The sequence below is a fragment of the Corvus hawaiiensis genome, chromosome 1, assembly GCF_020740725.1.
Source record: "Corvus hawaiiensis isolate bCorHaw1 chromosome 1, bCorHaw1.pri.cur, whole genome shotgun sequence".
Classification (NCBI taxonomy): Eukaryota; Metazoa; Chordata; class Aves; order Passeriformes; family Corvidae; genus Corvus; species Corvus hawaiiensis.
The window spans coordinates 5,998,665-6,022,235 of NC_063213.1; the positions used below are offsets into that span (position 1 = coordinate 5,998,665).

At 41.9% G+C, this 23,571-nt stretch overlaps 1 protein-coding gene across 1 annotated transcript in view; it reads right to left on the minus strand.

The window, feature by feature from the left end:
* Positions 1–11,677, minus strand: part of XYLB (xylulokinase) — an 82,523-nt gene extending 70,846 nt beyond the window's left edge. The window contains exons 1-7 of the mRNA XM_048320556.1: positions 11,504–11,677; positions 9,171–9,253; positions 8,267–8,336; positions 6,774–6,854; positions 5,433–5,519; positions 4,201–4,329; positions 2,875–2,940 (exon numbers count right to left, since the gene is read on the minus strand). Of these exons, the coding sequence (XP_048176513.1) occupies positions 2,875–2,940; positions 4,201–4,329; positions 5,433–5,519; positions 6,774–6,854; positions 8,267–8,336; positions 9,171–9,253; positions 11,504–11,548 (561 nt within the window). The 5' untranslated portion in view covers positions 11,549–11,677. The remainder of the gene's footprint in view (positions 1–2,874; positions 2,941–4,200; positions 4,330–5,432; positions 5,520–6,773; positions 6,855–8,266; positions 8,337–9,170; positions 9,254–11,503) is intronic.
* Between the last annotated feature and the right edge of the window lie 11,894 nt (positions 11,678–23,571).

Sequence of the window (23,571 nt, forward strand, 5' to 3'; positions counted from 1 at the left end):
ATCAAACCTCTGCTGGTGGAGCGAGACAGCAATGACAGGTTTTTTATTAATGATCACAAAACCACTGCTTCACACAGCATTCAAGGACAGCCTATAGCCAGAGCTCTAAGAGATGGCTGTAATGACCAGGAAATTTAATGATGCACTTGCTCTTCGTGCATCTCTCCCCAGGAATACATCACATTGTGCTCAGATAACAAAGGCCTACCTTCTGTGGTGCCCCAGTGGGCACTAGCTGCCTGAAATGGAAGGAAAAAAGGATGAAGTTAAACTGTGAATCAGCCAGCCAGTTTAACAAGCTGACCTACAGAAGCAAAAATATCCACCCCCCACGTCATTGAGATTGCCACGCTGTTAAGTGCTCCTTGAGGGTCCCCAAGAGCAGCTCTGGCAGAGAGCTGTATGTGCTTGAACACATCTTGCATAAGCTTTACTGCTAAAAGTTGCCATCAGTTCAAACAGCCCTCAGAGTCTGAAGTTGGTCTGACCAGTTCTCAGTTCCACGGACCCACTTCCCCGCATTAACATATCTTTCTCTAAATTTAGTCTTAAACTTATGATCAGACCCTCTTAGTGTTCTGTTCCATCTCATACCGTACTAGTTACAATGAGAATGTAAAAGAAAAGAAGGAAATAAAACTAAAAATTAAGCATTCTCCCATAAAATAGAGAGTCAACTTTGCAACTCACTTTCTCATGAAATGAACTGCTTCATACAGGGGTGAGATTTAAAAAAAAAAAAAAGATTATAATGCTATCAAAAACTGAAGTAATGGAAAACCAGGAACATCCTGGCTTCATGGGTCTGGATGTTTGGCATATTCTAATCACAGGACAGGAGTCCTTCTCTCATTCACATAGTTTTTTTCATGGAGTTTTCACCTTGCTTCAAACCATGGCATTTCAGTCACAGCTAGATGCAGAGTCAACAAACTGAAATAGTAACGGAATTGCAAGCTGATTTCTGAAAATTAAAAATCAGGAGGAAACCAACAACACAATGCAATTAAAATGTAATAATAGAATCAAAGTTAACTCCTCAGTGGAAAATGAAAGCCACTTGTCCTTGTTGAAGTACAGGAGGTTCACACAGCCCCACCTCTCCAGCCTGCCCAGGTCCCTCTGGATGGTGTCCCTTCTCCTCAGCACCAACTGCCCCACGCAGCTTGGTGTCGCTGGCAAACTTGCTGAGGGTGCCCTCAACCCCGTTGTCCACGTTGTGACAAAGCTGTTTAACAGCACCAGTCCCAATTCCAGCCCCTGAAGAACAACACTCATCACTGGTCTCCACTTGGACATTGAGCCACTGACCCCAACTCTTTGAGTGTGGCCACCAAGCCAATTCCTAATCCCCAGAGCGCTCCATCTGTCAAATCCATTTCTCTCCGGTTTAGAGACAAGGATCCTGTGTTGGACAGTGCTGAACACTTTGCACGAGCCCAGGTAGCTGACATCAGTTGTTCTTCCTCCACAAACTCTGTAACCCCATCATAGCAGGCACCAGATTCTTCAGGCACTGTTTTCCCTCAGTGAAGTCATGGTGTCTGTCACCATCACCTCCTTATGTCCCGTGTGTCTCAGCACAGTTTCCAGGAGGATCTGCTCCATGACCTTGCCAGGCACAGAGGTGAGACTGACTGGCCTGTGGCTCCCCAGGTCTTCTTTATTTCCCTTTGTAAAAATGGGGTTTATGTTTCTCCTTTTCCAGTCAGTGGGAACTTCACCAGACTGCCACAACTTCTCAAATACGATGGATAGTGGCTTAGCCACTTCACCCACCACTTCCCTCTGAACCCATGGATGTATCTCACCAGGTCCCATGGACTTGTGCACCTCCAGGTTCCTTAGATGGTCTTGAATGTGATCTTCGCCTACACTGTCCCTGCCTTTGCCTGCTGTGACTCAGGTGATGTGGCTGGAGCTCTTACCAGTGAAGGCCAAGGCAAAAAAGTCATTGAGTACCCGGCATTCTTCATAGCCTGGGTAACCAGGTCTCCCACTTCCTTTTGGAGAGGGCCTGCATTTTTCAAAGTCTTCCTTTTACCACCAATGTACCTATAAACGCTTTTCTTGTTGCCCTTGATGTCCCTAGACAGATTTAACTTTGTCAGGGCTTTAGCTTCCCTAACCTGATCCCTGACTGCTCAGACAACCTCTCTGTATTCCTGCCAGGCTACTGCCTTTATTTCCACCTTCTGTAGGCCTCCTTTTTGTGTCTGAGTTTGTCCAGAAGCTCCTTGTTCATCCACACAGGCCTCCTGGTGTTTTTGCCTGACTTAATCTTTGCTGGTATGCATCACTTCAGAGCTTGAAGGAGGTGATCTTTGAATATTAACCAGCTTAGGAAAGCCTGTATCCCTCCATTCCAACACTTCAGGAGGCATCCCACCATGGCTCCACGGTGCCAATAGGGTCATAACTCTCTAACTCCTGTTTATTCCCCGTGCCACGTACGTTTGAACAGAGGCATTTAAGCTGGACCCCCAATGAAGGTGACTTTACTGGCTGCTGCTGTCCTTCAGGTGCTCTCCTGCTGACCTGCCATCCCTCTCCAGGCTCTGGGTATCTCTTTCTGATAGTGGCACCAAATTGGTAGGAGTGGGATTGAGGTTCACCTCCCCCAGCAAATTCAGTTTAAAACTCTATTCAGCAGCTTGAGAAGTATAACACGCAGAATTGATTTTATCTGCCTAACTATTAATAATGTAACAAAATTAAAAAATAAAATAATGAAATTTTCTATTTTCATCCTAAATTCAAACACAAGAATCAAAATAATCTTTAGCAAAAAGGTTGGTAAAAACATCTGCACAAAATTAATTTTAAAAGATTTTCAAATCTGTTTTCCAATAAGAGAATTGAAGATAAGCCAACCTCAGTTTGCTTGTAGACCTCAGGATTCTGGCTGTAAATCTTTGCTATCTGGTTTCCTGTAAAACGCTGAGAAAGAAATGCAAATGCTTAGAAACACAAACCCTAAATGGAGTCAATAATCATTAACTCTGTGTAATGAGTTCAGAACATTGCACTTTGGATATTTAATTTGCCTGATGCATGATGAAAGTCAGTGCACAGCAGGCAATCTGCACTAAACAGGGTATAACACATAGTCTCATTATGAGAATTTTGTTCACCTTTTGAAAAAAAGGCATGTGGAAAAGCATTACTATCCATAATTTACATTTCAGAAATGACAGTTCAATGGAATGAATCACATTTATTCTATGCACAGGAACCAGCACAATTCAAATGCTGCCTTCAAATCCTTGAAAAGGTTTAAGCTACACAATCTATGTACCTGCCTGTGAGGCAGGTGAATTGAAATTAAAGCAGGAAGTTTTGTACTCAAAGCAGAAACTCCAGCAGAGGCTAAAACCAGATACAAGAATATTTATTCTTCATTGACATATTATGTCAAATAGCCAAAAAACCTTCTAGCACTGAAACCTTAACATTTAGCAAGTGAAAAATAAACTGTTAGTGATTTTAACTGATTTTAACATTAGCCATAAACCTTGCATGATGATTCAAAAACAGAAACATCAGTTTGGGAGGTTAAAGACTGATTCTGTTGAACCAAGAGTATGAGCAGCCAGGTGCTGAGATGCCTGGAGGGCAGGCCTGCTCCCACTCCATAACTCATTGTCACAGTTACAAGGAGGGAAGAGTCAGGAAGAGGAGATGAGTGACATTGTATCTGTGACAGTGTCCCAAACCTCTGAAACACTTCTCTTAGGTCAACAGCTGCTTGTTAGCCTCCAGGAAAAATTAAAAGGCCAATATTTTAATTGCAGAAGTATCCTAGAACAGGTTATCCACAAATAGGTGGATGGATTTCCCCTAAATAAACCTGGAACACAAACTGGGTTTCCATCCCCATAGAAATGTGGCTACACAAGATGCCCCCAGGAGACAACCAGGCCCTGAGACTTTAAGCATGGCCACCAAACACTGTATTTGGGAACCACTGGCCAAATGCTCACTCCAACTGCCTCCTGAAGCAAAATTTCCAGTTCATTTCACAAATTTCCGTATCTTCCTTTGTGAGACTAATGCAAAGCACAGTATGGTTGGAGTTTCTTCAAAAGCTCTGCCTTTCATAGTTAGTGGCTGATGGTTACCTGCTGCAGATCCCTGTGATGACAGAATTGGTTCTATCACAGGATTCTGCTGGGAGCTTTCTCCCCATCCATTCCTTACCTCATAGGCCCGGGAGCCAGTGACACTTGCCAGCTGCTGGGCTCCCCCCACGGCTTTCTCCAGCGCCCTGCACTGGGAGGCTGTGCTGGAATCCATCCAGATGGGACTGTTACTGACTGAAAAACAGCCCTGAAATGAACAACACCCTTTGTTAGGAAGTCTAATCTCTGAGAAGTCCCTGCTAGAGTAATAAAAATACAGCAGCCATATGTATCAGCTCACAGCTCAGTTCTCTGACATGCCTTCTGCCCTCCTCTCAACAATTACAGAAAGCAGAATGTTGGCCAGTGATGGTAAGTTCAACCCAAATTTTGCATCAGAGGGAAGCAACATTCTTTTTCTCCTGTCACTTCACAGCCCCTACAGCACAATGTCTCAGTACATCCTCTGGTAGCCAAAGCCTCTTCGCCTTTTAGAACTTCTCTGCAAACCATCAGATTAACTTCCCACAGCTCTACTAACACATTTCTCTTTAATGCTTGGCATAACCCTTTTGAAATACAACTGAGGATTAATACACCATTTATTCCAGCATTTTAATGCCATTTCCATGGGTTTTGCACAGATGAGACGGTTCCAAAACTAGTGATTTAACACATCAGTCTCCCTTTCAACATACATCTGTCCTTTCTGACCCTGAAGTAAGTAAGGGTCTTCCAGAGGAAAGCTGATTCCTCCCAGTTTTTCTTTTTAAATAAAAGCTTTGTCAAGTCTGTGTTCAAAGCTTGCGAATCACACACATACAAAATGTTGAGGTTCAACAAGGTACTTGGTTAGGATTTTAAGTCCACACAGCATTACACATCCATCCCTTCAGAGGTAAGTGTAAACTGCTTTTTTTAATAGATATATTTTCTTATGAAATCACTTGCACATCATTCAAGGAATCTCAGGTACAACTGTTTTTTTACCACAATTTTTTGTTAATACAAATATATTAAAGAATTTAAAATATTTACAGATTGTTCACAAAAATATTACATTTTCTAGAACAACAGGCTGTTACTCTGACACTGAAAGATTCTGGGACACCTACTGGCACCTGTAAGCTTTTAAAGCAACACATACTGTCATTCAGGAGAAAATGAAATGTCAATAGCCTTGCAACTAAAGGAATAACTACTACATTTCATTTATGCAACCCAGCCAAACTAGAGGAAGGAGAAAAGCAATGTGTAAGGATCAGGAAAAGGACAGTGTAGCTCTTCCTTCAGAGCTGTTGTGCACCTTACCTTTAGTGACTGATGTAAAGGCAGTTCAGATGATGCATTCTTTAAAATCTGGATGCTTCCTTTTTTCCAGTACACACTCCCATGTTGCTGTAGGAAATACAGAAACAGGAGTTGGAGATGCCCTCCCAAGCTTCAAAGTTCATATTCTGATCCTACACTCTAAGGAACAAAAGAACTTTCTCCAAACTAGTACCCAAAAATGCTCCTTTTGAAATCAAGGGTCTCATAAAAAAATCTTTAAGACTGAGCAAAGCAGACACTAAACCAGAATATTATTTTGAACTACAGCATCTTCTCGTGGGAACTATTATTAAACTGCTAATGGCATTAGATACTTATTTGAGGGTTCTTTGAGCTGTAGCCAGGGCTCCACAGTCAAGATTTAGTTCTGGGCTATTTCAGCACAGTCCCCTGATCCATCAGTTACAAGCCTGCCCACCTTGCTGGAGGGTGGGCAAAATAAAGGGAATATGGGCAGTCTGGAAATACGCTCCCTTTTTTCATTTGAGGTAGGGTTACTTGGCAGTCCCCAACTTCTGCTCCACTGAAAAATTCATAACAGAGCCTTGATACCAGCTCTGATTTTCAGACACTTTGTTCAGACTTTCAACTGCAATCAATGAAACATGGAGATAAAAGCAAGGGTTTTGATTAATTAGCCCCAGATACATCAAGATGAATAACCTAAACCTCGCATGTCAGAATTAGCTATTGCTTTGGTGCTGTCCTCACCCTGAATAACATCTGTGAAAGTTATAAAAGCCTTTGTTGATTCATTGGAGTACTAGGAGGAGACTGGCTAACTGACTAAATGTCAGGGTGGGTTTTATAAATCTCAAAAAAAAGGCATTATGCACTACAGGCTAAATCACAGCAGCATTTTTGTCATTTCTGCATCAAAGACTCCCATCATTTGGGTTTTGTTGTTTTTGGGCAGATCCCTGCCCTAGCCAAAAAAAACTGCTCAGTGGGATGTTACTGTGCTTTTAGCAAACTGTGCTCCTTTCTGTTTTTTCCACCCCATTTTCCACAAGCACCTGGATCTGCTGAAATTCAAAATGAACAAAAAATTAAAACAATGGGAAGCCAAGCAGTTCTGCACTACACTGATCTAAACTACACTGCAAACCTCATCCTCCACTCCCACTATCTTCTAGTGATTGCTTTGTGTGCTTCAGGTGTCAAGCTCCCCTGAGGAGTGTCTATGGATGCTTACAAAAAAATTTAGATCTTATTTTATTCCATTACAGTCTTCTGCAATACAATTGGTCAAATTTATCACTCTACCTTACACTCCATCAAAGAAATACATTAAAACAGAACTTTTCTTTATAAACTAACCTGGCCAGCACCAGACAAAGCTTTGACTTGAGAGAAGTTAAAGCCTGAAGACCTCATCTTTTCCAAGATCATATCCAGAGCCTACAACAACAAACAGAATCAAGAATGACAGTAACGAGCTCTCAAATTATGCATACTCACAATCTGGAATTCAACAGTAAATTCATGTCATCACTGATAAGAGTTCATTGGCAGATAATGAAAAATTAGCTAATGACTATGGACTTCTCAAAAATCTGCATAAATTAATTTATTAAGTGAGAGTCCATAAAAGAAAAGTTGAGTCACACAGGGGAAAAATATGATCTTTAAAGAAGCTGAATCACAAAGATCCATTCTTTGAATCCTAAATAAGAGGCAAAAATTAAAGAATTCCAATTCATTTAAAAGCACTTTTAAGAGTGCTAGACACAAAGCAAGATTATCTTTTTCTGTTCTTATTTTTGAAAATCTATGAAATCTTAATGGGGTACACCCTGCACCCCATCCTACAAGACATTAGGTAACCTCAATACCAGTGCCCCCAGTGTCAGCAAATTCACAGAGTCTTTAACAGAAGGCTAATTCAAGTGATTTTAGCACTTCAAGCACACAGGTAAATTTTGTTCTTGACACATTTTTCTGAAGTTTAAAAATTAATCTAGCTTTAAATAGTTTAATTTAGATCAGCAATTCCCAGACTCTCTTGACAAATGGACCACTGCAAGACTTCCAAAGAAACGTCATATATACCTGTATCATCATATTATTAATTTAATAATTACAACCGTTCTTCTTCATTATGGTTCAAAAAACCAACTGCAAGCAAATTTACCAAACCTTTGTCAGCTACTGTGGATTACCAGCTGGGAGTTCTGTGACATTTCATATATTTTAAGTATTCAAATTCCTCAAGTAAGACAAATTTACATAGTACCATGTGAGATTAAGTGTTGTAGAATCTTCACAGAAGTAAGGAAGGCCTTATTTTAAAATTAAAAAAAAAAAATGCTGTACTTCAAAATAAACATCAGCCAAAGTTACTGGGAATTAGTGAATAAATTGCCCTTTCACCACTTACGAGTTGCAACATCAATTGGTAAACAAAGCTTATTCTAAAAAAAATAGTTTAAGTAACCTGGGTGCTACAAAAACACAGATTTAAGCAAGGCAAAGTGACAGCTGCCCCATTTGTGTATGAGGGAAAAAAAACACCAATAGTCTTTTTTTCAAATGAGGGAAAGTCAGGAGGGAATTTTTCACACACAGAATGCTCTAATAGTAGAGAGTGAAGAAACAAACAAAAAAACCCATCAAAATGTTAGCAACTTCTACTATGTTTGTTGATAGCATTACTATTTGCATACCAAAGACACAGAACAACACTTCAAAGAAACAGAATGTAAGCAAAAGGACTATGTTGATTTGAGTGATGACTTCCACTATTGCTCAGAATAAACTTTCATTTCTGTAACAGCAAGGGAAACGTTCAACCATATAAAGTTTGTTCATACCTTGACCCACATAAGCACTGGTGAAGTGACTGTCAGTCTGTCACTGTGAATATAGACTCCACCTTGAGTCCTAAAGAAAAACAGGATTTTATCTTGGTAAATTCAGCAACTTTTTTTCCCTGCCAAGCAGAGTTCTTCAAGTTTATTAATGACCAAGGAGAATTTGCAATGCTTTTATGTTAAGAGCAAGGATTGGTATTTGAAACATGAAAAAGTAAAAGCCAGCTCTTAGGAGGTGACATGTTTGACCCAGTTGCAAAGTAAGTAATTTTCAAGAAAAGGCCCTGATCCTGAAGCAAGATCTGTGACAGAATCCATTGCTGATACTGCTCATTGGCTCCATGTAATTCATAGTTCTTTCTGTCACAATTAGTGACTTGAACCTCAAAGATGAAGTTCAATTTCGCTGTTAAACCATCAAGTAAGTGTATTTTATTGAAGCTTGTGACTGAAGGATGACATTTATCAATGCTAGTCTATTGTTTAAGTAAACAAATACTGCCATTCTACATCTTATTGTGAGATTTGAACAACTGAATTTGCCTCCAAATGCCTTTTAGATGTTCCCCTCAAGTAATTTACTTGCTGTTCTGAGAGCATCCCACCCAGTCATGTCCACAAGCCTGAAGTCACAAAAGAAAAAAAAAAAAGGTTTGTTTATATATAACATTTTGGGGTCTATTTTCTTAATTTATTTCCTGTTGGGAGCTCTTGTCATATTTACATGCAAGGAAGGCAAGAGCATATACTACCTTTGCAGAGTGGGAAACATGAACATGGCATGACCTTTTTCCATGCCTCCATACATATCAATGAGACCAATAGGGCAACAGTCCCCTCACCCCAATCTCCAAAGCTTTAAATTACATTATTCAAGTAAAATATAAAATATAAAAAGCCTTACTTAAATTCCGGAAGGTCCTTATCAAAATGAACATTATCCTCATAAATGACCCTCAGCTGTTCATCAATAGCAATGACTTTCAACTAGGAGATATAAAACAGGAAGTTAACAAAATCTTGCAATAATTGAATAGCACTCATAAGTCATTTATAATAATTTAATTCCCACAGACAAAATGGAAAAAAAAAAGATCACCCCAAGGCATACAACTGACTGAAAGTATGGGCGTAATTTTACATTAAACAAGTTATTATGTGAATTTCTAGCATGTCATCAATTCAGCAACATGTAGTTTTGTTTGTATTTCCTCTCCCCATTCTCTTTCTCCTGTAATTCACAAGATCGAGCTACAGGCATGTGCTAAAGAACAGCAAACATATCACCAGGTTCATTGCTTGCATCACAGTAGCCAGTTTTCCCAATTTCTCCAGAGAATACAGTATCTAGATTAAAGATGCCTTCTTTTTTTTTCACCTCCTTTTTTTTGTCCCATCTTACCGAGGAAGCTTACAGACCCCTTAGGGTACCTTGAACACCTTCTCTGCTCCCCAGAAGGTGAGTAAATCAAACTCTACCCGTTTGGCAAAGCTCAAAGGGCATTACATAAGTGTATTGTCAGCTTCTGCAACATATGGAAATCAACATCCCCAACTCCATAAAGCTGAGCCTTCTTGTATGCATGAATTAGAAGGGTACCACAACCTTTCCTCATCTATCTTAAGTTCACATAGTTCTGAAGAAAGACAGTAAGAGCCAAGAAGAAAAGCAAGAAGGTAGGTCACATTCTGTGCCTCTTTCGACCAGGGAGAGAGTGCAAACTGCTGCTAAAGGAACTGATGAAAAAAAAACCCTACAAAGACTGTCATCTCAAGGAGCTGCATTCAAATAACAAGGCCTTCCCCATTTTTACCATAGCAGTGTAGGGCCATTATCTATGCCCTGGCACAACTCATTACCAACCTGCACTAGCTTAAAAATGGCTCTGACCCACTGTAGCCTAATTGGCTCTCCTCTTGCAGCATGTCCCTGTAAAAACACTTGATCGACCTAACCTGGATGTGTCTTTTCAAGCTCCCAAACTTCAGCACAACCATAATGGCAATTTATGTCCAAACACCTATTTTTAACATATTCAGGCCTCTGCACAACTTGGGCACAGTTTCTATTCACAGTGCAGCAATACCCGGCTGTGCCGACAAAGCAGAATTTCAAGCAGCAACCCAAAGATCCAGGTTCACAGTCTTGATTCACACAAGGACACTGGGAATCTGGGTTTGGGTGCAAATCCCAGCTCCTATAGCAGCGGGCAGAGGGGTCTTCAAGCAGCCTGCATAGAGAGAAGGGCCGCAGCACTCATTTCCAGGATTTAACTCATCCCTGGCAGGATGGGGAAGCAGGACACATTCGGACACACAACCCACTGCTTCAGATGGGGCAAGCAGAAAGGGATGAAGGGTGCATTTATGCTGCTGAAGGGGACATGAGAATAACCAGGTACATGCACTCTCTGCAGGCCACAGACATCTTAAAACACACGAAGTGCTGGGAATTATTATGGCCATAAACTAAAACACAGGAAGTTCCACTTCAAATAGAGGAAGAACTTTGTTACATGGACAGTGGCAGAGCACTGGAACAGGATGCCCAGGGAGGACGTGGAGTCTCCCTCTTTGGAGACATTTCAAACCCACCTGGATGTGGTCCTGTGTCACCTGACCCTGCCTTGGCAGGGGGTTTGAACTGGATGATCTCCAGAGCTCCCTTCCACAGAGTCACAGAATCGGTCAGGTTGGAAGGACCACGGTGGATCATCCGGTCCAACCTCCCTGCTTTAGTAGGTTTGTCCCAAAGCACATGGCACAGGATTGTGTCCTGACATCTACTGACTACCTCCAGGGAGGGAGACTCCACAACATCTGTGGGCAATCCAACCCTAAGAACTGTGTGATTCCGTCATTCTGTGAATAATTTGGCATCAGCCGTGTCAGGCTGCAGCGGGTGCGAGCCCCGGGCAGGGAGTACCGCCCCGCTGCCCGGAGACCCGGCCGGGCCCGGCACGGCAAACCCGCCGCGGGGAGGAGGAAAGCGGGGACGGAAGGCGCGGGGAGGGGACGGAAGCGGCGGAGAGGAGGAAGGCCTGGCCCCGATCTTGCACGGCGGCCGGAGCAGCGCCGAGCGCATCCCCCGCACCCGCCGCGTTCCGGGCCTGCGTTCGGAGCCGTCCCGGGCAGCGCAGCCCCGCAGCGGGCAGGGCCCGGAGCAGCCAGGGCAGCCCCCGGCCCCGCCGCCCGGCCGAGACGGGGAGAGGAGGGGCGGGGGAGGCGGCGCGGTACCTGCTGCGTGCTGAAATCCCAGCCCAGGTAGCAGGGAGCGGCCATGGCACGGCACGGCCCTCGCCCTCAGCCGGGAGCCGGGGCAGGGACCGCGAAGGGGGCGGCTCTGCTGGCCCGGCCTCCCCGGGCAGGAGCCGCCGGCCCGGCCCTGCGGAGCGGCAGCACCGCGGTTAATGAGTGCTCCGGAAGCAGGCAGCGGGACGAGCGCCCCATCCCTCGCACAGAGGGGCCGGGAAGAGTTCGGGGGGTGAAGCGATGGTGGATTGGGGCCGTGGTGGGGTGCTGCTGTGGTGGGATTGTCCCGAACGCGGGCCCGTTCCCCGGTGCGCAGCCCCAGTTCACACACCGGGGCGAGGTGATGCTGTACTTCTTTCCAGTTTGCTCAGGGTAGGGCGCTGGGTGGTAACCCACAAAAGGCTGGCGCGCAGGACTTCAAAAGTTTACACTGCTTACACATTTTAACAAACAAAGGCGTCAGCTTTCATTGGTTGCAATATACATGACTTTTCCCCGCACTGGAGTCTGGGGTCCGTTTTCAGTAGGTGGTCCATAGGTCGGTGGTCATGATCATCCACTGCCACAATCACCTTTCCCCCAGTTACTGCTCGGTTCTGCTGAATTCACTCTTGGTGGCTCTTGTCCAGCCAGCCCATTCATCTTGGGACTGTCTTCCCTTTTCCTTAAAACAACAGATAAGCCAAGCATACAGAATTCACAATGCAGTTGCTTAATCATAACAGCTACATCTACTGGTTAGCAACTAAAAAAAAAAAAAAACCTGCGAAGTTTAACACAAAGCCTTGTTCAAATCTTGAGGGGGTCAGCATCAGGATGATGGGGTGGTGGGGTAATGTGATGGTGGGTGACACCATGCCAGGGCTGTGCATGGGGCTGAGCACCAATAACCAGCACCCATACACGGGATCCCCAGCAGCAGCACCCAGGACGGTGAGAGAACACCAGAGGTTCTGTGAAGGAACCACCCAGGAACCAGAATCAAATCAAAACAAGCAACCTCAAACCACAGTCCCAATGAATTAATTAAATTTTAATATCCCATTACTGGGATTAATATCCCACAGCCTTGTTGCGGTATCGCACTCTAATCAGCACAAACACACACAGTATTACATTAAAAACACAGTATTGTTACTTTGGCTGAAATATTATTTTCTAGCTTGCCTTTTTTCACTTGGGAGGTTGGGGAGATTTTAGGTTTTTCCATTATCTGCCATGGAATGTGACAAGCAAAGTGGTATTCCTTAATCAAAAGAAGACTCATCTAAAATATGCTTCTACTCTGCAATCAAAGAAGTATCTCAGCAGAGCCTTAATGAAGTCAAATAGGTTTTCCATGCCCAGGATCTTAAACTGTTTTTACAGTACAAACACTTAATTTGAGATAGTTCAGTTGGTCAGAGCATGGTGCTAATAATGCCAAGGTTGTGGCTTTGGTCCCCATATAGGCCATTCACTTAAAAGTTGGACATGATGATCCCTGTGGGTCTCTTTCAACTCAGAACATTCTGTGATTCTAATTATAAAATATTATGAAATTTTGTCATAGACGGAGCATTTAAAAATATATCCAGTGATTTCTCAAAGCCCTAACACCCACAGGTTTATACCTTCAATATTTCTAGTTACTATTGCAAAGAACAACCTTTAAAACAATGGCCACCAAGTAGTGGTGGAATTTGCCTGCCCCTGAAGAGCTCATGCTGGATGAACCTGTCCTGAACAAAGGTCTCACTTAACCAGAGGCTGTGAAGGAAATAATGTTTTTGAAATGTTACCAAGAACTGTTTCCTCTGTGTAATTTATACCAGAAAACAAAGGATCAAATAACACATAGAGGCTGGGTTTTTTAATAATGCAGAATGTGACTGGTGAGCCAGACAGGAGAGGCTTGCTTGGCCCTTTCACTGGCTGCATAGTCCCTGTAAACAATAACAGATTCAAAGGCTGAGGCTTGAAGTGCTGCAATTTTCAAAAGATTTGAAAAAACGAAACTGAAGCCTGTTCTGAAAAGAAATGTAAGAATGATTAATGACTTCAGAAAAAGAGAAATTAGTGGATTTTTATTTTTTAAAAATAGGTATTGGCTAGTAGAAAGGCAACAAGAGTTTGTAAATAAATAAAGCAATCTTGTGAGGATATAAGAATCAGTTATATTCTTCAGCAATCAGGTCAGAATAGTCTCAAATAACAAGAAATCATTTGACTTAAACAGCACAGAAAAGCTGGGGCTGGGATAACCACCCTTGTATTATCAAATCTCCTTAAGTTAGGAACAAAGGGGCAAGACAAGTCAGGAGGAAAATCCACTGAAGGACAAAGTGAGAATGTTATTGTTGCTGCTTTCACTCTTCACGTTTCTCCAAAGAAAGTAAGGAAGTTTGGAGAATCAATGCCTTACCCAGTCACTCTGTTGCCCATCTTTTCATCAAGGCAGCGTTGTCTCCAATTTATTGTTCGTGTATGGAAAATGTGCATTGCTGCTGTTCTTTCTGGACTCAAATTCATGCTTGAAGATACTGCCAAAGCCTCCAAAAATGTTTCTTGAAGCAAAGAAGGTTTAGCTGTGCATTTATCAGTGAAGTTGCATTCATGTACTAGTGATGTTTTAGCACTGACAAATCCAGAATTTCCAGAGGGGATGGACAAAATGCCGTTTATAATTGAAATGTCACCACTGCAGATTAACAGCTTGAGGCAAAGCACAGATTAATCACTCAAGACACATGGAGCAGAGTAAAGGGAAAAGCAAGTTTATTCCCCTTTTCCTATTAACTAGTTTCTGACCTGATGGAGAAGCAATACTTCCATGCTTTCCTAGGCCCTTGGCTGTTTAGATAAGTTACAACTAGGACGCCAATTAAAGCTATTTTTTCTTTCCCTACTGTCAAGTTAACGGCAACTGCACATTTATTTCAATTCATTGCAAAACATGAATTAACTGTATTCCACATTCCTACACACTGAGATTTTTCACTTTTTAGTCTCACTTCCAGTATCAAAACCTGCCTCCGATCTCAGCTGTACCCTGATATGAACTTAGATTTAACTGCACTCTTCAGCTTTGCACAGGGGAACTCCTTCGAAAACAGTGATAGCCTAAATTCTAGGCTTCATTATCATCACATCTTCTGAGATATGCCAAGCTAGAGAGCAGATAGACCACACCTTTGATATAAATTAGGATGACTGTATTGACAGCAGTCCAGCTAACCTGATTTATACTGGCTACATAATTTAATGAGATGTGGAAGGACTCACACTCACTCACTCGCACAGGAAGTGCATGGTCAACTACAAAGCTAACAATCCTTCTGCTTCCAGCAGTAGATTTTGGGCACCTAACCAGTTATTCTAAGTAGCAGGGCAGAGAAGTGTTTCTAAGCCCCAAGCAGGTATTTCACGTTGGTGCATCAGCATAGGTAGGCACAGTAGGAGCAATGGGACAGGTAAGAGTCACTGCACATAGAGACTGAAGTTATGAACATGCAATAAACCACAGCAGCCCATGTTAGTAACAAGCATTGTTGAGCCTGTTGACACAATTATTATTTTCCCAGTAAGAAATCTTGTGGCTCTTTAATTAGCCTCAGAAACATTAAACATAGTGAGCTGGGTCCTATGCAAACCAACCTTTTTGCCAAGTGACCTGACTCACGTGCACTGCTGCTAATGAGGTGGGAGATGTTTACAATGTTAAGCTCCAAGTAACACAACAATAACACATTAACACATCACATTTAAAAAAAAACAAACCAAAACAACAACTCTCAGCCTGAGCATTAGACCTACCACTGGAACAATATCTGAACAATGGCAATGCTCTAAAGGTCATTCCCTTTCTACTTAGCATTGCAAATACTCTTATCACAAAATCTCCAGCAATGTTTAACCAAGTACTGAGAATATAAAATACCACAGTACCATAAATTAAAAGATTAAGTTTCTGTTCTTTTTATTGAGATGGCATTATAACACCAAAAGTGTTTTTCTTTCCCTAAATACATGCTTATCTGTTTAAATTATTTTTGCACACGATCTTGTCATAGCCATTATGTTTGTCCATACCTCCAAATGCAGTGGAAAGTCTCATTATTCACTCTGTAAGAATAAGAACTTGATGTTTAAAAGCAATGGATTGAGGTGGCTGATTTTTTACTGAACACCTGAATATGAGGAAGTCCTTTACTGTGCAGTGAGCACACACTGGAACAGAGACGTTGTGGAGTTGTGGAGTCTCCCTCACTGGAAACATTCCAGAACCATCTGTACACAATTCTGTGCAATGTGCCCTACGACAACCCTTGAGCAGGGATGTTGGACCAGATGACCTGCTGTGATCCCTTCCAACCTGACCCACTCTATGATTCTAGGAAGGCACATACAAAGATCCAGCAAAATCCCTGTGAATGAGTTCCACAAGAGGAAGCCCGGAGCATAGTTGTTACATGGAGACTGAAAATGTAGATTATTTAAGTATAGTAATTATTCCACAAACCTACTGGCTGATTTAATTTTTTGACATGTGCATATTCAAAATGCCAGGTGTGGTACTGCATTAAGCAGTTAAGGCCCTTTACAGAGAACTCATGAAGAATTGGTGCAGGATTCCATATAAAAGCACACACAAGCACACAAATAATGGATACAAGAAAAGAATTTAAATGATGGCTCAACTACATAATCTCAACTATATCGTCAGTTTCGTAGGTATTGGTCAATTTGCAGCTTTTATCTAATCATGTACATAAAATCCTCCAATTTCACTTTTATTGAATTCAGCAGAAGATGTTTTGACTTCAGTGGGTACTGAATCAGGCACTGTGGAATTGTATGTGGTTTTATATACTCTAGTTTCACAGATGTAATTTCCTTGACTCAATTAGGCTACCAGTGATTATGAAGTGCAGTACAAATTCCTCATGAGATTTCTGCAAGGAAGCAAAGTAAAGGATGCTTCTGAATAACAAATTATTTTTAGGATACTTTCCTCCTCTGCACAGACTTCAAGACCATGTTCATTCTCACAATGGTAATAGTACTTAACCATCCTCTTTGGAGGACTATCCTAACTACCACCATTTGCAAGGCTTAATAAAGTTAACTTATGCACCCAGCAGATTTTCTTGAAGATGAATACCAAAGTGGTTTGTGCTCTAATGCTCAAAAGCAAACATCTCAGAAGCTAGATGGTGTCATACAGATAAAACTTTTCATTAACAACAGATTAACCAGTTCTTTCACGTTGTACTTGATTCTTATCAAACTCCACTTACAGATAAGTACATCTTATTGATTAAAAGCAATTAAAGATAAACTCATTCCTACTAAAACAATGCCTGAATTGGAAACTAATAAGGGACAAACCTTTCACTTTTCAGCACCATCCTGCAAGGAACAAAAATCTTCTTGCAATCAAGAGTGAATCACAATCCTGTAGTTTTCAGGTGGAAAAATCAAGGCAGAAAAGTTAGATAGCTTATACAATTTGTTTTAGACCCTGCTTGAAATTCCCACACAATTCCTATAAGCCTATTATGTCTATTGGGAGAACAAAAAACCACAGGCTGTTGTCACCTCCTAGAACTGTAGCCTTCATAACTCCATGGATAGGAAACAGCCAGAGAAGTAGCTGGTATAGAATAGAAGGAGGCCAGGGAAACAGTGAGGGAAGATGTCAAAAGTTCATTTGTTTAAAATCTCTAACTGGTAAATACGTTCGGTTTCTTCTTAGACTTGCCTCTGCACATTGTCACTTCTAAAGGGAATTTCAGAAGTTCTTGGTGGGCAAGGATAGCAGAGCTGTAAAATGAACAACTCCTGACCCTCAGTTTTGGAGGCTGATAGTTTCGCACAGGAGAGATTCCAGTCCTATCAATGAGACAACCAACAGAGGGAGCAGCCTTCCAACAAAGCAAATTTCAGCATTTTACTTTACTTTTTGTAGCAACTAACACTCCAAAGAAATATTATTTAATCCTCAGCAAGTCAATACAAAAGAACAGAGGTTTTTAAATGCTGCTTATGTCAGGCACAAAAACACACACAGAACATCTGCTGCATTTAACTCCTCACAAGCAGCACAACTGAATTTGACCTACAGGAATCCAGCAACTTCTTTCTGACCACATTTACCATCCACAAAAATTAAGAAAAAAAGCAAAGAATGTGGTTCTGCAAAGGAAACTGGATAGCACCAAGCTCCCAACACCTGCAAAGCCAGATATGTGAGTACTAAATCATAGAATCACAGCATACCAGGTTGGAAGGAACCTCAAGGATCAGCTGGTCCAACATAGAGACTGAAGTTATGAAGATGCAATAAACCACAGCAGCCCATGTTAGTAACAAGCATTGTTGAGCCTGTTGACACAATTATTCTTTTCCCAATAAGAAATCTTGTGGCTCTTTAATTAGCCTCAGAAACATTAAACATAGTAAGCTGGGTCTGATGCAAGCCAACCTTGCATCTTTCTTGCAAAAGCATGTAAAGCACAAGATATTTGGTATGATACCCCAGCGCTAACTTGGTGTTCTTGATTTAAGCCTTTAGAGACACCCAGAAGGAGTGCAGGATCAGAGATATTTGGTATATGCCTACCTACACACACCACCTAATTATATTTATATAAAGACACAAGGAATAAAAGGGATAATTAGAATCCTATCAAGGAAATGTGAAGATGGACTACATACAACCCAAGCTCACCAAACCTTCAGAGTGACCTGAAGGACAGCTGGTCCCTCCCTTTGACATACTTGAACCCTTTAGGTCTGAAAGCACATGAAAGATCAAGTCAGAGGAAACATCTCGAGATCATCTTGAAAACTTCCATCGTAGGATCCTTCACGCCATTAGCAAGGACATGCAGAGAGCACCAAAAATAATCTTGCACCATCAGAAAGTCCTGTGCTCTACTCACAACACCCCGTAACTGGGGCATGCTTTAAGGTTGTGCTTTCAAACAATAGAAATGTGTGTGCTCTTATCAAAAATCTCACTAAAAAGTAAACAATTACTATTGATTCTACTGTTACTGTCTAGAACCCAAATAATAGCAGCCACCTTGCTTCTCTCTTTGTGTTATTACATTTTCTAACAATAAAACAGTCACTTTCTTACACTCCAAGTTTGTACTTAAATTAAAATTTAAAAAGCACTATAAAAAGCTAGAGAAAAGGGATTACCCCAGTAACTTTCATTTTCCTTTTCAGTGCCAGTTAAAATCTACAGACATTTGTATTCTGTCTTTTTAACCTCCATGAACAGTGCTGAACATGTCTATAATTCAGCACACGAATATCATGAATAATATACCTCTGGTCTCAGGTGTGCAGTAAAACCCAGCGTTACAGGAAGTGCATTCAGTCAGTTAACCATTATGAGCATTTTTAATTATCTTTAAATCAACAATTATTCCTAAAAGGTCCTCCAAACAATTTTTAATAAAAATCTAATTTACTACATGCAAATTAATTAGTATGAGATAAAATTAGTTGCATCTTTTTAAATGAGATTTTGCAACCAAGGTCAAGGGCAGTAAACATCTACTTCAAGTTCTAAAAGCCACTGCTTTTGGACTATGAAGTATTCTCAATTTTTTTTTGCCTCAAGGAAATGAAGAATTGGTTCCATTGTGATAGAAGAAAAGACTTAAGGGAAATAGGGCACTTCAGACTTCAGTGGATAATCAAGTGAAAACCACTCAGATGATGTTTTGATCAGGAGTTTGTTCAATTAAAAAAGAACAAGTTTTGACACAAACCTAATCATGGCAATAAATTCTCAGGACATATAGTGCTGTTCAGAGATACGTGTGCCAGTGCTAGAAAATGGCTTGGCTGCTTATATTCCTCAGCAACCTACAGCCCAAATGGAGACCTCTAACGTTTCAGATTCAGGCAAACACAGTCATGCCACTCCAATAGTGCCACCTGCTGCGTACTGGGAAAGCGTACAGGGCTCTGGAGCTCCAGGTAACTCAATTTAAAGATTGATTGACTGATTAAAAAGAAATCACACATTGGTGTGCATGTATGACAATAGAAATTTATTTTTATTTATTAATAATACCTAAACAGGCAATACCTAAAAGGAATTCCACTGTGATATAAGAACAGAACCCACGGGTAATCCATTTTCAAGTTTATCCCAGTGGCATAATAAGGATTAGCTACATCAGCTCACTACACATCAAAGTCACAATTAACCTCATGTACTTTCTGATGTCATGCAGATTAGAACTGCAATTCATTTCATTAATCATATCCTGGTTGCAAATTATTCACAGAAAACACACAGACACATATATATATGTGTGAGTGTCTATATATATACAGACATACAGACATGCCTTGATGGCAAAGTGTACCTGCACAAACGTACATACACACAAACCCACACACACCTCCTGAGACTGAATCAAGCACATCTCAAATCCTATGTGCAGTTTTGGGCCTCTCATGACAAGAAAGACATTGCTGGAGTGTGTCCAGAGAAGAGCAACAGAGCTGGGAATGGGCACAAGTCCGATGAGGAGCAGCTGAGGGAGCTGTGGGGGCTCACTCTGGAGAAAAAGAGTCTCAGGGGGGACCTTCTCACTCTCCACAAATCCGTGAAAGGAGGCTGTAGTGAGGTGGGGGTTGGTCTCTTCTCCTGGGTAACAAGCGACAGGACAAGAGGAAATGGTCTCACATTGCACTGGGAGAAGTTCAGATTGGATATTAGGAATATTTTTTTCATGGAAAGGGTTATAAAGCCTCGGAACAGGCTGCCCAGGGAAGTGGTGGAATCACCATCCCTGGAACTGTTCAAAAAACACTTGGGGAATGCCACCTCAGAACATGGTTTAATGGTGAACATGGTGGCACTGGGTTAACTTGCTAACATTAAAGATCTTTTCCAGCTTTAAAAATTCCGTGAAGACACTCTATTCACAAGATTTTTCCTGAAAAGGAAACAAATTGCAATGTATATGGGATTGGCTGAGCTAATCCTGTTCCCAGTTCCACCACTCTGCTGTACCACTTGGATTAATTCCCTTCATTTCACCAGGCATCTGGGTCCTTTATCCAGTTTGTGGTTTTGTTGCTTACCTGTGCAACTGCTTGGGAAGGGACTGCCTTGTAGAAACTATTCACATTTCCATGATCCCACGGGAATGCTACAGTACAATTAATAATAATTTCTGATAAGATACAAACTCGCTACACGTTAAATGCTCTTCTAACAAGAAGTGAAGCACGCATTTCTGAAGACAGAGCCTATGTTTCAGGTTTAAGGATGCTATCCCAGTAATTCCTCCTGCCACACAGAGGCAGGCTGCTGCACAAGTCACTTTCACAGGAGGTCAGAGAGTCAAATAGTGTGACTGGAATTTTAAAAAGGTTGGGTAACTTTTATGACCATTAATAATGTTTGTATTGAATGCCAGCTCAAACTGTAATGAGGTTAATTAAATCTCCTGTCCCAATGTATAAACCAACTACCTGAAGGTCCAGAGGCAGACTCCATGTGACAACAACTCAGAACACCGGACAAACAAGGCAATTGAGGCACTGCTTGCTAGAGAGCACCAGGTGTTTGTCACTGCTGAAGGCAGAGTATCAAAGTATATATAACAAAGCCATGGTACATCAGAACAATTCTAACGTGACACATGGTTTTTCTGGGGTAGAGAGAAGCCAACTTCAAGAGTATCCAGTGTCTGACAGAGAATTGTGTTTACTGTTCTCTCCCTGGTTAAGGCAGGAAAGGACTGCAGCTGAGGTAGGTAACACAACTGTAAGACACAAACATATTGGGAAGGTGGGAGTAATTATTAACAAGTCAGCTGCAGCAGACTTACACGTGAGCCTGCTGAGCCTTCCCAGAGCTCTGCACTGCATAACTAGAGTCTTGTCACCTGCAGGCACAGAACTTCCAAGGGCATTCCCAAGATCTGCAGGATATGAGCCTAATTCAGTCAATCATTTATGATGCAACCTGAGGAATATGAAGAAGCAAGTGAACTGTCTGAGCTCAGGCAACTGGGAAGCTCAAGCATGTTGAACAGTCCCAGGGAAGAGAACGGCTGCAACATTTCAAGCTCCTGCCAAAAGCCTCCTCTGAAATCAGCCACTGCAGCACTTTGGGCACATCAGCAGATTTCTGCTACAAAATGCATGCCAGCCTGCAACAAAATGAACTTCTACCCTTTCCCAAATAGGAAAGGGCCCAGAATTTCTGAAGCAGCAAGGAGGCTAGGATTATATGTCTCACAGTGAGGACATTCAGTAATACCTAAAACTTAGTCAAAAACTTAACTAAAACTTAAAATAGCCAAGTAGTCTTCCCAGTTCATTACACAGATCAACCTGCTGAGGGTCTACTACTTTTATTAGCCACGGAAGATTCTGACTAGATAATCTTTAATATCTTTATAATTTTTAATATATTATTTCATCATTCACTTTCAAGATATTCAAGATAATTTCTGATGTATTTTTTAAATCAATTAATAAAACCTCTGCTCATTTTTATTTTTAATGGATCTTAAGAAATGGCATCTTTTTCTTCTATATAAATTTTATAATAACATATTGTTGCTTCCCGACTATCCCCAGTATTTTGTTAGAAAACAAAACTTGGATTTAATTACTCAGTTCCCTGATACCATTTAACAACACACCTTCCTTACCAGAGTGTAACACATCTTTCTGCTCTTACCGCGTGTGCACAAAAGGAATGTAACCATTTCAGCTACACAGATGTAACTGTATTAGCACAGCTGGTTTTTATAGAGAGGGTTTAACATCTTGCCTGGTGAATGGAAGGTTGTGCAGATCCCATAACAACCTTCCAGTATCTGAAGGGAGCCTACAGGGAAGCTGGAGAGGAACTCTTCATCAGGATTTGTAGTGACAGGACAAGGAGTAATGGGTACAAATGGAAAGAGGAGAAGTTTAGGCTGGGTATTAGGAAGAAATTCTTTACTGTGAGGGTAGTGAGACACTGGAACAGGCTGCCCAGGGAGATTGTGGATGCCCCAACCCTGGCAGTGTTAAAGGCCAGGTTGGACAATGCCTTGAGCAACCTGGTCTAGTGGGAAGTGTCCCAGCCCATGGCAGGAGAGATAGGACAAGATGGTCTTTAAGGTCCCTTTCAACCCTTAACATTCCATGATTCTATGAACTTCTCTTGTGCCACAACGACACCACAAACCTGTGCAAGCTTTCACAAGTGAGTGGTTATTGCCAGTCTAACAGCTGTGGTTTATGTCCTTCTAGACACAAACTCTTCTCAGCCAGAAAAATAAAACACCCCCTCACAAGGTATCTTGGAAATAGACCAATGGATAAGTAAAAACCTGTTGTCAAAGCAATAGGAGTGTTATCCATTTCTAAGAGAAACTACTATTTTCTTTGCACTCAGGGCAACTTCAAACTATTAATCTTCCCTACAATTCCACTGACTTTAACTCAGTGGGTTAGAGCATGGCGCTAATAACACCAAGGTTGTGGGTTTGATCCCCATATAGGTCAGTCACTTAAGAGCTGGACTTGATATCCATGTAGGCCACTTTCAACTCAGGATATTCCATGATTCTGTGACTTCTGTTGTGCTCGATGGAGGATGTTTGCACAGAGCAACCCAAGCCTACACTTCCAGTGCAGGAGATTCACAGTTCTAAGTGTATCACAGGACTTCAAGTCCACAAAAATGGAAAAAAAACCATCGTGGAATCCACTGCTATTTCCTCTGGCCATACATCACATTGTCCATTGTGACAAGCGCCCTCCTGGCTCCTGTGTTCCAGGCTCCCGGGTTCCATCAGAGCCCACTGCTGCTGCTGTGCCCACAGCCCCCACCCCGGCCGCTCCAGCGCCTTCGCCTCAGGGACAGCAACTCTTGTCTTGCTCCTGGGAAGGAGCTCAGCGAGCAACTGGGTGGATCCCCAAGCATCCCCTAGAGGCTGTGCTGATCCCGCAGGGTACAGGTGGGTGCCTGGGGCTGCCACAGGGTGCTCCCAGCTCAGAGGGATGCACAGGACGCTGCTTTGGTGCCTCCA